Here is a 12,963-nt window from a genome sequence, read left to right as displayed (position 1 = left end):
TTAGAAACTTGCTCCAAGAAGAAGATGAAAAAAAGAGAGGAAGGAATTGTTTTAAATTGACTTCTCGCTGGATTTTTATTTTAGGACTGAGTCAAGGTCAGGGACAAATTGTTCCCCTTCCACTTGCTGCATTCTGCATGCGTGACGTAAGGGAGCCGGAATATCGAGCGGTAAAATAATCTACATCTCATTTCTGCGTGTAATTAGGAGAATGTTTGCGTGACAGCTACATCACCGGGCGTCCGGAGCTGCTGGTGGACACATCCAATTATTTCTGGAGAGCACTTAATCTCGGCCCTGCGCTTATTATTATGGGCCGGTAAATGTGCAGCATCCTGAACGCGAGCCCATCGGACTCCCAGCTGTATAGGGTCTATAGGGATGAGGACGTGCGGCAGGTGGAGCATGTGACAGAGCCAGATGGGTTCTGCTCCTCGTCAATGTATAGTGACCTAGAAACAGGCTTTACAACCTGACCCATTAAAGGGCGCTGTTATTCTAATGACGTTTATTTGTGCTGTCTACAGACATGTAAATGTCTGTCTTATTAACCTGGGGATTAATTATTATATTTTTAATGTTACTATTTATTTCATGAGAGCACAAGTGGATCAAATACCAGAGTTACGCGTGGAGGAGGAGGCAAAGACTCCTTAACACATCTGCAAAAGTCACTTTGCCCCATTTTGTCCTCTGAGCCACAGTGAAGCGTTGGTTATTAGAGAGAGAGAGAGAGAGAGGGAGGGAGAGAGAGAGGGAGGGAGGGAGATAGATAGAGAGTGTGGAAGTGCTTAGCCTACCTATCCACTAGGAGGAGAGGAGAGGCTGTTTGAGGAGCAACTCAACAATAAAACCGCGGCCACTACTACACAAGCGCATCAGCGGAGTTCGCGGCACACGCCAGAGGAGTTACCCGCAGAAATAGCCCAGACAGACAGCGCCGTCGCATCTGCCTCCAAGTGAAGCAACAGCCATGTATGTGAACAGGGAGGAGGACAACAGCAAAGGTAAGAGCGTGTTAAGATGTGCCACTCTTGGCGGAGCGCATCCCGACGGCTTCAAGGTGTTTTTCCTCGTTGAGGTGACGCGTTGACGGAGGGCACGCGCGGGCACACACGCTCCAGCCGCCGCGTCCGCGTGCCTCGGTCCGCGGACGCTGCTGGGAAGTGCGGGCTGTCATTATGTAATCTCGGGCCAGTTAATTGCCTCCTCGGAGGATGCTCATCACGAGCCCCGTCCCGCATCCAGCGCCGCCAACGATCAAGCGTGAACCTGTTGTGGTCGGAGCCGCTTTGGCGTCTGCGTAATGTCACCGGCGCGCGTGCGGTCGCGTGGTCGTGGGGCATCTTTACAGCGTCCACTTAAGGGCAGCGTAACACAAGGTCAAAGCCTGTGGCTACAGTCACGTCCGGCGTGGCTCATTCTCGGGGCTGCCGCAGCTTGTTGGTAAACGGGGGTGAAGGGGCCACACGGGAGGCGTTTTCGACCGATCGCTCCCACGTGTGGTCGAGGCGTGATTCCTCCTCCCGTCGGACGCCCGGAAACGCGCTCGGCTCGCGTCCCGCGCCGCCGCCGCCGCCGCGCGGCAGCGAGAGGTGTCCGGGGCTACGGGGTGATGCTAATTACCAGCTAAATGTTCGGGTTCTGGGAGAATAACACCTGCTGCTAGCGAGGAGCGCTACGGGGAGGGGAGGGGGGGGAGGGAGGGGGGAGAGGAGCGAGAAGCCAGGGTGGGAGGAGCCCTCGCCTGTCTCTCCTCTCCTTCCTCAGCCCTCTGTTTTCAGATAATGTGATCTCACCACACACGGACGACACGGTGCTGTGCGTCTGTGGACGTGCGCTCACAAACGGCTGCGTTAAGTTTTAAGGGCGTTTAGGAGGAAGGACGACGCTTCGCACCTTTGACCTCGAAGGACACAAAGCATCCAGAACGAAGGGATGAAAATACAGCTCTCAGCTTCACATCAGCCAAAAAAAATGTGGAGCATCAGGACGCGTATGAATACAGTCTGAGGCAGCGTGTGTTGGGAAGCACAGGTCATGAGCCCATGTTGCTGCTAGTTTGGTCGAATTATCTAAGTGTCACTTCAAAAAATGATCAATTCCAGGAGAGTTTTACTAAAGTTAATGATCATTGATCATTTCTTGCTTTCCGAAATGGAGAAACACATGTGAGCGTCTTATTCTAATTCAGCTCAGGCCGATCTCTTACATGTAAGTGTTTTGCTTTCTGACTAGAAGCCTGCAGAAATAATCATCATCCGTCCCTTTATGCAAATTAGCCAGTTCCCACAGTCCGGACTGAGATGGCGAACGTTTCCCTGCGAGGTCCAACGAGCGCAGACGTACACGGGTCCTCTGAGCACGCCAGAAAAATGACAACCTCTAGTTGAAAGCGCGCGCTGGCGCTGCTGCTGCTGCCGTGGATACCTCTGCGCCCGCTGAAGGTCAAAGACAGATTCAAAGGGACGTTTCTGGAGCGCCGCGTACTCTATAGTGTGTGGGACTCGGTGATCCAGGCCTAATGTGGGTTAGTAGCAGATGTCAGGTGGGGAGGGAGACAATGGGCGTGAGGAGATGAAGTAATAAGGCAGACGTCGCCTCTCAGTGATGTGCCTGTAAACTGTTGTTCGACTCGGTGGTCGTTCGACCCAGATTCATATCAAAGGCTGTTTCCAGGGATTAATGGACTGCAAATGGAGTCGTGAAGTTGCGAGCGGGACGGCCGCCGGCGCGTCGGCCCCACTTTTTTAAAGGGAGGAAGCCTGATGGTTGATTGACACGCCTTCTGTCGACGCTCCCTCCTGCCGGGTGTTCCCTCGCCGCAGCGCCGTGGCCTCGAAATCCACGCGGCGCCTGAAGGTGGAGGGGGAGAACCGGGGGCGCATCGATCACGGCCACGGAGGATTTGAAGAGAGGGTGTGGACAAACGCGCTGATCAGTCACACCAGCATCACAGATACTGAAAAGTAATAGATTGGGTTAAACGCTGGGGTCCTGTTGTTGCCGCTGATGCCTCAGTGGCTCCTTATTTATACTCACTGAACATTCAGCTATTTAGACTAGTTGGTGATGCTCCAGATACAACAGTGGGAGCTCCTGTAGGGTTTAATTGTGGGTCATCAACAGACAACTGGGGATGTTCAGACGGTAAAACCAACACACAACAAGCCCTTTTTCATTATGGCGACAATAATAAATAATACCTAAAAATAAAGCAGAGCAACTGGACGGATAAAGAGGGGAGTTCGATTTTCTGCCAGGGTTGAATAATTGTAGTTGATTTAAGGTTAATAATTATTGTAATGAATATTAACATCTTTTTAGGGTTGTTGCTAATATTTGCTATTAACCGATCTATTTCCTGATATTTTTTTTATTCTATAATGATACAAGATCGTGGAGTCCATCGTGATAATCAGATTTTTTTTGCCAAATGACAGAACAAAACCCAAAGAAATTCACTGTGTTTTTACGCCGGACCGCAAAATGTCCATAAAAAGCTGGAATCAGCAAATTCTTTCCTGATCATTTTTTCCAACAAAATAGCTTAAGTGATTACTCTATTATTAAAAGTAGATTCTTTTTTGTGGCTCTGTATTGACTAATTGTTTCCTACATTGGTGCCAGCTGTATTTTAATTAATGATAATTATGCTAACTGTCTAATTTTTCTCTTTTCAGTTAATTAATTAGAAAGCTGAAGCACCAGTATAATTTATATCACTGGATTGGGCTTTTTTGTGGCTTTGCACATGATAGCGTGCTATTCTTCTTTTCAACCACCAGCAAGTGTGAAAAATCTGTCAACCAGGCGGCGTCGTCACCCCACACGCTACTAGAATATCATCCCAGCCTGTGTGAGTCCGTGCCACACAACGGGGAGGTTCACTCTGCACCCTTTAAACATCCCAGCTGAAGGGAGAATTGCAGCCGTTCTCCAGCTTCGCGGCCGTTGATGAACTGATGTAACGGAGTTGTTGGGTGGGAGCTTTTAGCCTTGTTGATCGATCGCACCAGGGGACAACTGTCCTGCTAAAGGTTAGATTTGGGGAGACGTTGGGGGCAGCGGGGGCCTGTGGTTGACGGACCCCATGGATTATTCATGTAATCACTCTGATCTGTGGAACTGACATCAAGCAGTGGCTCGGTGAGACAGATTCTGTGGAGGTGGAGCAGCGTTGGTCCATGTGAACACATCCAACCTTGAGCGCTTGTTGGCTGCTTTTCTTCTACTCAGTGCACCAGCTCATCCAGGATTTCCATTGAGTTACCAAAAACTGGACGTTTTTTTGTCTTATAGGTCATGTTGTATAATAAAAAAGGTACCGTGTATATATACAGTACTGTATGCACATGTCATGGATACCTGCTGTAAATCTCTCCTCATTTAATTAGCGGACAAATGCTGGTTTTATCCTCTATAGAACATGTGGCGTTAAGTGGCCAGTTATTCATATTTGAAGGGAGAGTTACTTATGAGAGAAAGAGAGAAATTGTCGGGGAGAGTGTGACACTCTAATAGCTCCTATTTTTACATTAGCCGTGCAAGTGATGAAATAGTCCCTGAGAAAACACAGGCTTGATCTGGTGCTGTTCTCCTAAGCGCCACGTCCTGTATTTACACCACAGTCCTCCGCATGCAGCCTGTGGTGCTTTTGTTCTCAGTAAACAACAAAGGGCTAGATGGGGTCGTAATGTTATTATATTTTATAATATTGCTTTCAGTGTACTGGCCAAAATATATATGATGTGAGGTTTTGGCAGTCTACACTATCCACCACTTAATTCTGATATATAGTCACACCATCACTATTGATTTAGGATGCTGGCCTCGGTGTAGGGCCGGAGTCCAAACGTGCTGCCAGCTCTACTAATCTAAATGACTGAAAGTTGGCACGTGAAGCCTGCACTTACAGTAGAGAGCCTGTCAGCTGGAGCTTATCTTTGGCCCCTTTACAGATAAATCAGCAACTTAAAAAGGTTCCACAGTAAAGTTTAAGAGAGTACTGTGATTTAATGAGAACGAACGCTACGGTGTATTAATGTTACACAAGTAAAACACAGTTGGTCACAGTTGCTCCTGGTTACGGTGGCTCCACCCCATCATGTCCTGTGCTGCATTAACCTTAACAGACGTAGTTCATGTGTTCATTTCTGACATGCCTAATGAGATCGTGAACATGATGAACAACATACCCGCTCGACATCGTCATGTCAGCATGTTAACGTGCTGACATTAGCGTTTGGCTCAAAGCGTGGCCGTGCCTGCCTGTCATGGCTGCAGGCGCCCCCTCCGCTGCCCGTGAAGCAACCGGCTTCAGACGTGGGCCCACGACCTTCGCACCTGAGGCGACAGCTCCGCTCCTCCGTGGTGCGGGGCCCGTTCAGTGGGGCCCTAGCTCTGAATGGCAGGGCCGTCATCACGCCAGGGCTCTGACAGGTCTCCGTGTACTGGGCCCGTGCCGTGTGACACTCCTCGGCAGCCATCAAAGGCTTTTAACTGTTCGGGAAATGGAATGGAAAACGCGAGGACTTTGCTGCCCCTGTCTTTAACAAGGAATGAAGTGTAAGTCGGCGGGTGGCTGCGAGTCCCTCACCTCTCTGTTATTATTGCCCTGTTGAAATTGATGATGTTCGTCTTCTTCATGGCTGTTTGACTAATGTGGGATGAGAAATTATTCGAGGGGATTGCTGTGGCAGTCCTGTAATGACCATGCCAGGAAGATGAATTGAAAAAGAGGCGGATGCAGGGAGGAACGCTGGGAGCTTAGCGTTAGCGACCAACAAGTCCGCGTCGCTGTGTGCAAACTTAAAAAGAGCATAATTCCCTGTGCTTTCCTTCCTCATATCAGAAAGCATAAAGCCCCGTGAGCTATTCCATTATGCTGTCAAAAGGCAACATTGATGTTAGATGGAGGGGAGATGAAAATGTCATATTTTACAGCGAACGTGAACACATTAGCTTCATCACACTGTTGAACACAATCAAACGAAGACCTTTAAAAGTGTAACGTACACACGCCGGCATGAGAATGGTGTAATTGTGCAGAGCTTCATCAGCCTGTTTGACATTTAATAAATCACACCGTCATCTGGGCTTAAGTTGATTTAGCTTTTGTTTAGCTTTGAATGGTTAGTCAAACGGTGAGCGGCTCCGCTTTATTGTACACACAGATGGATGTTGTGAGCTAAAATCCAGGATCAGCGGCGCCGAAGGAACAGGATGGAGCAGGAGCGCCGGCGGCGGCGGGGGAAATAGGATGCTTTTGTGGGAACACCTGCAACGAAACGCGGCTTTAAACCTGCGGCTTCGCTGTTCGTCTGAGAGCGGGAAGTCGTATCAGCTGATCGGAGCAAAGGCTAATGACGTTTTGAATCAAACAAATTGATGCTGCAGAGGAAGCGAAGTTGTAAAGAACCAAAAAAGAGATGAGTCTCTATCCTTTTATGAACATCATGGGTGAATAAAGTCTTTTTAATGTTGGATAATAGTTTCTGATCTGACGTTGGATTAGTAGATCAACTCTGGAAGCCTTGTTTTGAAGACATCTGACACAGTCCAGCTGACTTGTTGATGCAGCTCCACAGAGCTGGAGTTATTTTTGCGGCGGACTCTCTCAGCTGGCTCGACTGCAGAGGAGGAAGTGGTGGTGGTGTAGGTGGTGGTGGTGGTGTTTGGCTTCTCATTTCTCTGTTCCTTTCTCATCTGTGTCTTGGGGGATGAGGAGAAAAGGCACAATTCCAACATCAGCTGGTTGGTGAGAGGAGGGGGGGGGGGGGTTGTAGAAAGCAAGAGGCAGAGAGGCGGACGATGGAGTGGAGCATGAAAGGATGGAGCGAGTGAAAGAGAGGCAGCGCAGAACAAGGCCCGGAGCGCTAGCCAGTCAAGGTCACGCAGAGGAGAGGAGGCCGTGCACGCCTGCGTGTGCGTGTGCGGACGGCGGCACATGAAGACGCCGCGCTCTCCTCTCCCGTCACGCGTGCGACCGGCGTGATGAGCGCTCGCGCCGGTCGTCCCCACGCACGCTGTTACGCAACCGTCCGGGGCTCTGCAGCCTCTCTCTCCCGTTCTCCGCGCCGCTCTCGCCCCCTCCCCCCTCTCTCGCCCCCCCCCCTCACCACTGCGTGACCTCGGCTGCGGCTCCGCGGTGCGTTTCGCCGGGAGCGTTTGAGAACGAAGCGCCACCACCACCTACAGTCAGCGCCTTCCTCTGTGCTCCAGAACAGAGCCACTTTGCTGCTAAGACGCGACTAATCCCCCCCAGAGTACGTGCGCTCGATGGGCGACGAAGACGGGGACGGTGGCATGATGGGACGCGCCGCTTGTCACTCTGGGATCCAGCCTGTGGGAACGGGGGCTGTGGCGAGAGGAGAGCGCCCTGGTTTCGCGTATCGCAGGAGTCACTTGGTAACGCGATCGCTGCTCTCAAACACACCGGCCCCATTTGCATGTCACACCCAGGGGAGTGGAGCGATGCGATCGGTTGCCATAGCGTTTGGGAGCAGCGGGGTGCTGATGCGAGGGATGCGAGGTGGCTCGCGCTCCGTGATGTTATCTCCTGTGGAACGAACGCTGACTTTGTTTGCGGAAGGTCAGGAGTTCAGCCCATGAGCAAGTCTCCCCCACCCCCCTCCCCCCACCTTGCATCCCGCACGCATCCCCCGTTGTTTTACAGTCCTAACGTGTTCACGCTCCGCTTGCGCGATTTTCATTTCACATTTTAGAAAAATGTCCCCTTTCTGCTCTGTCATCCTAAAATCGCCGCTAATCCTCCATTTAAGTCTCCGGTGGCCACACAGTCACATTCACACCAAGACTCTCAGCCCATTCCTGGCAAATTATCTTGTTGACATACATCATTACCATTTCAAAGCGTAATTAATCTTTCTACGCCGTGGTTCCACACAGAAGAAGGGTAATAGCTTGTCTAATGACGGGTTCCAAGAATTCCGCCAGCTATACGCTGTCATTTTATCCCGCCTTAAACGGACCCCACGGAGCCGCTTCCTCCGCAGCCTGACCGACCTTTAACGTGTATTAATACGCCGAGCAGCCGTTAGAATGAACGCAGACAGGAAACCGGGGCGGAGACGGCCTCGGAACCAAACGCCTGGAATGGCAGCGCGTCAGGCTGCAGGTGAAGCTGGTTAAAGCAGGAAGGAGGTCCCGGTCGCCTTCGGTGCACGGTGCAGACGTGCCTTTTGTTAATTCAGCAGCCACTCAGTGTATTTTTACTGCTGGTGTTGACGGCGTACAGGAGCTGATTTATGTTGGAATGCGGGAAGGCGTTTTCTTAAGAAGTCCACGTTTGTGGAGCAGAGGTACAGTATCGTGCTGTTTGCTTGGGTACAGCCTGTTCCTGCACTCGGCGCGTGTGTGCTCCAGCATTAATCTGGGTGCCTGTGTGTGTGTGTGTGTGTGTAGCTGCACTGTCTCTTGGTATTTAGCAAAAAAATGTGTGATTTTGTGTGAGCCACCCTGTATCTGGCAAGGTAGTCAGACTGACAGATTGGGCTGTGTGAGTGCCATCTCCCCAACTTGGCCGCCGTAGCGCTTCTTTTCCTCTGTCTCATCTCCCTATTACCCTGCTTCACTGGCCACCAGCGGGCGCAGATATTTCCCCTTCGTTCGCCCATCTACCCAGCTATACCGTCGGTACGCCCTCTGCCCGGATTAAGTCCACTCACTGATCCGCAGCCACAACACCTGACGGATCGGCCGTCCGGCCCCCGACTCCCCCGTCGGCCCCGACTCCCCCGCGACGGAGGGTTAAAATGCCAAAGACGGCAACGGGCGCTCGTCCATTAGAGCTGCTCTCGCATCGCGGCCTCATCGGGAGTTGTTAGAAAACACGCGGATGCCGTGGACGACGGAGAAGAGAGCTATTGTTCTGCAGGACGAAGCAGAGGGAGGCTGGGTCAGGAATAGAATCCAGCACAGTGGTTGTGTGTGTGTGTGTGTGTGTGTGTGTGTGTGTGTGTGTGTGTGTGTGTGTGTGTGTGTGTGCGTGTGTGGGGAGAGGTTACACAAAGTCTTTTCGCACTTTCACCAGAACCGTGACAATAATAGACAGATCCTAATGTATGTCTTTCATTTGGTGAATTTAAAAAAAACCTTTCAGTGGACGCAGCTGTTGTGCTTCACATCTGCTTCAGGTGTGTCCTGTCATTTGGGCAAATCAAGCATTTTGAAATTGGCACCTCTTGTTTCGAGCTCCCAGTGGAAAATGGGATGGAGGGAGCACGGAGGGCAGGAGGAGGAGGAGGAGGATGAGCAGGGAGTAATGAGCCTGTGCAGGAGGGACGCGCAAAAGAAATGCACACTCCCGCGTGTCTTAACACAAATATGAATTCACATCGCCGATTAGGAAATGGAAAAGCAACGCTGACCCCATTCAAAAGATGGAATGACTGATGCCAACAGAGGGGAGACTATTGTTCTCCCTCTCCCACTCAATCTCCAGAAACGATCAGGACGAGCGTTTTTGCTGCTGCGCTCCGTTCCCGGGGCGTCTCACGTGCGCTGAGGCTCATCGTGCTGCGTTCTACCCCCGACGGCGGCGCGAACCGGTGCAGCTGGAAGGACGCGATGAATTGGATGCAGGGCGATTGTGCATGCGCGGCAGAGAGCTAAAGAGCTCAGCCCCTGGACTCAGTGGAGCCGAGGCGCTCCAGATTGGGCTGGAGCGTCCAAGCAGGACGTTTCTGATTGGTCTGGACCACAAAGCTGAAAAGTGCCTTTTGTGCCGCCGGTCCACGCGGCCTCAGATTCTGTGGCAATATCGCTTTCTTTTTCGTCTCCCGTCTCTCACATGCTGATGAACAGCAGCTCCTTCCACGTCCACGGAGCGGTTTTCATTGATTAGGGCTCTCAGGCTTGGGAGGGGTCACTCATCCTTAATGAGTCATAAAAAGCAAAGAATTACACACACCACTGGACTTGGCATTGGGTGATATTTCAATATTTGCCCATTTACTCTTGAAGTCTATTTGCCCACAGAGCTGGCGTGCGCTCAAACGACGGGCGTTCGCACGTGTAAACAGTGGAATCTTGACTTTCCGGTCCCGTGGCGTGTTCCGTGCACTCGGGATATTTGGGCACAGGCAGGATCCTGCCGCACGGCCCGGAAAAACAAACACGCAGGTTAAACAGAGGGCTCCCAGAATGCACTGGGATCCAGCTGAGCTCGCTCGCCACCAAAATAAGCATGTTGATTACATAATCAAAACAAGACGCCTGAAAGCCAGAAAACCCTGTATGATAATTGTCATGCCATCGTTCCATGATGACTCCTCGCTGCCTTCTGCCTGTGGTGGGATCCTTCTCTTGGCTGATAATGAGTGTGAACCGCTACAGTACATGAGACTGATTGTGTTAAAATTCATTGTGGCTGATTATCCACTTGATAAGCACCGTTGATTGTTTGCCTACCGGTGACATTCAGCACACTCTTCGCTTGTTCGGGGTCCACGCGGGCGGTCACGTCACGGCGCCGGCCTCTCGCGCCGCCTCTCCTCGAGCTGTGAGCGCTCCTCCCTGGTCTCTGAGTCCATTATCCTCAAACGCACACGGCTGAGCGGCGGCGGGAGGAGGCGAGGACGGAGTAAAAGGAATGGGGCGAAGGAGGTTCCATGCATGCGGCTAGAGGGGGTCAAACGGGTGCACGGGAAACAGCTGTGAGGACCTGACAGTGCGTCTGCAGAACGTTCGTAATTGGGATTGTTTCAGAAAGGAGCATCGCCCGAAAAGCACATTTAATATTTGATGACGGCTGCACTCTGAGATCCCCCCGCTGAACACGCTCTGACTCTGAGGCAAACACACAATGACTGCACATCAGACATGGCTGAGGATTGACAGACGTGTGGCTCGCAGCTTCTTCCAGCCGTCGTCCTCCTCCTTAAAGTGGCTGACAAACCTCATTACGGACGCTTCACGCGGAGCCTATTGACACGAGACATACAGAGGAGGAGGCTGTTGTATAAAACATGAATGGCCCAGGGTTACGTAACGGCCTGCACGCGGATCTATAGAGCTTTGTGCCGTAAAAGCTCCTACCTTTGTAGAGCAAACACGGCGGTGTGGGTGACATGTTGTGTTTACTGTGGCTCCTCTGTGCTGCATTACATGTCGGAGTCTTGAGGAATCAAAACTAATGGAAGCAGTTTTAATAACTGGGAGTGTTATTATTCTGTGCAGACGCATTTTGCACACACTTCACTTTCAGACCAGGTCCCAGATCTGTGAACACCCCCTCTCCTCTAATATAATGGACTTTTTGTAATAAATAATTAACCCTACGACATATTTGCATCTCGTGAACCGGTGGTCGCATTACTGAGGATTACCTTGACATGTGACCGCGTCGTACGGGGACTGATTTAGGGATGGATGAGTCGAGCAGAGTGTGAGCTGCGAATCCCTTCAGGAAGTTCAGCGAGCGTGTTTCTCGTGCGCTCCGGGCTGCTCCACTTTCCTCTCCCTCTGCTTCTGAGCGCGGCACCGCCGTCCTCCAGTTCTCTGCCACCGGCTGAGGGCGCCGCTCGGTGCAGATTCTGTGGGTTCGTGTTCAGGTGCATGTGCGCTGCGGCCGATGCTTGGGGTCCGTGAGACCCGTCGGGTGGTAACACGAGGCCTGTGTTTGTCTGGGCCACGCTTCGTCTGCTGAAGGCTGCTTATCCAGCGACGCCTGTCAGTCGCCGCCGTGGCTTCGCCCTCGTTTGCATTTACAGATGTTGCGTTCCACATCGCGGCGCCGCGTGCTTTGCCGTTTCAGAAGTGGCTACGCGGCGGCGTAGCTGCGAGGCCATATGGGAGCGACAGCTGCGCGGCGGCGCTAACGAGCTTTAAAGAAGGCTCCTGTGTTTGTCGACTCGCGGCCGTCCAACGTGCGCAGGCAGGCGTGCGGGCGCTTACACTCCTGGAGGCCTTCTGCCTGTTAATAGCGGCTCCACCTCGGCGAGAATTTCCTGGAAACGAGAGGCCTGATGGGAACGGGCCTAAAATAAAGTTTGTGGTAATGGCCATTAGGACCGAGGCTCTGTTGACATCATGATCCAACCAAAGCGGCCCATTTGACGGCTGTGGAGCAGCTCGCCGTGCAGGTGGGACTGCCCCGAAACGGCTGAGGAGCCCCTGGGATTGAAGTGCTCAGTGATGCATGTGACCGCTCGGTCAATGCAGTGTGAAAGCCAGCGCCTCCCTGACCCCCCGCGAGGGCAGCGTGTAAAACGTGCACGCCGCATCACAGGGTGTTTGTTTTGGTGGCGACCGGCACAGGCGGCGTTTTGAAGCGGCCGCCCTCGTCGCCGCGCTCGGCTGCGGCTGAAGTTTCCCACGGAAAACAAAGTCACGTGTTGGAGCTCTCGTAGACGCTCTCGGGCGCCAGGTGGGACTTACAGCCTGAACCAGGACACAGCGCGAATGCGATTTATCCTGAAAGGGGCGTGAAAACACATGTGGAGGGGCTGTTCGCTGACAGGATTAGAGACCTCCCACCGCAGGAAGGAATCCAAGCAGCATTTGTCAAAACCGGGGCCAGCTGGAAAAGGTACTGTAATAAAAGAGGAGATGATAAAACTCCATGTTCCACTTGGCAACCGCCACGGCTGGTAACAACGTGCGAACGGATTCACAGATGTTTTAGGGGTGAATTAGTGTTTTAACTAATGAGTTGGTCCTGCCCGGTCCGTTCTGGCTCGGCCATGGAAAGCGGGCTGACGTGCGGGGGCCTGCACGCTCATGCTGCTCACGCTCCCCAATCCCCAGCCGGGCCCGCGCCTCCTCCAGCCCTCCAGCTGCAGGAGCACAGCCTGCAGGTAGGGCACGGCGCTCAGTCCTATTTCGGGCGCTGCTTTTTGAGCAAATATTCTGCAGCCTCTCTGGAGAACTACGCCTCTGACCCCCCCCCCCCCCCCCACCCCCCCCCCCCCCCGCGCGTATGTGCCTCATCTATTTACT

General features: G+C 52.4%; 1 protein-coding gene across 2 annotated transcripts in view; it reads left to right on the top strand.

Moving 5' to 3' along the window:
- Window positions 1–765: 765 nt before the first annotated feature.
- Window positions 766–12,963, top strand: part of syt7a (synaptotagmin VIIa) — a 58,995-nt gene continuing 46,797 nt past the window's right edge. The window contains exon 1 of one of the 2 annotated variants that reach the window (XM_029154576.3): window positions 766–1,007. In XM_029154576.3, the coding sequence (XP_029010409.1) occupies window positions 974–1,007 (34 nt within the window). In that variant the 5' untranslated portion in view covers window positions 766–973. The remainder of the gene's footprint in view (window positions 1,008–12,963) is intronic. The other variant, XM_029154578.3, reaches the window with a different exon arrangement.

This window comes from Betta splendens, chromosome 6, assembly GCF_900634795.4.
Source record: "Betta splendens chromosome 6, fBetSpl5.4, whole genome shotgun sequence".
Lineage (NCBI taxonomy): Eukaryota > Metazoa > Chordata > Actinopteri > Anabantiformes > Osphronemidae > Betta > Betta splendens.
The sequence above is the reverse complement of the archived record's forward strand: the minus strand, read 5'-3'. Positions and strand labels throughout refer to the sequence as shown.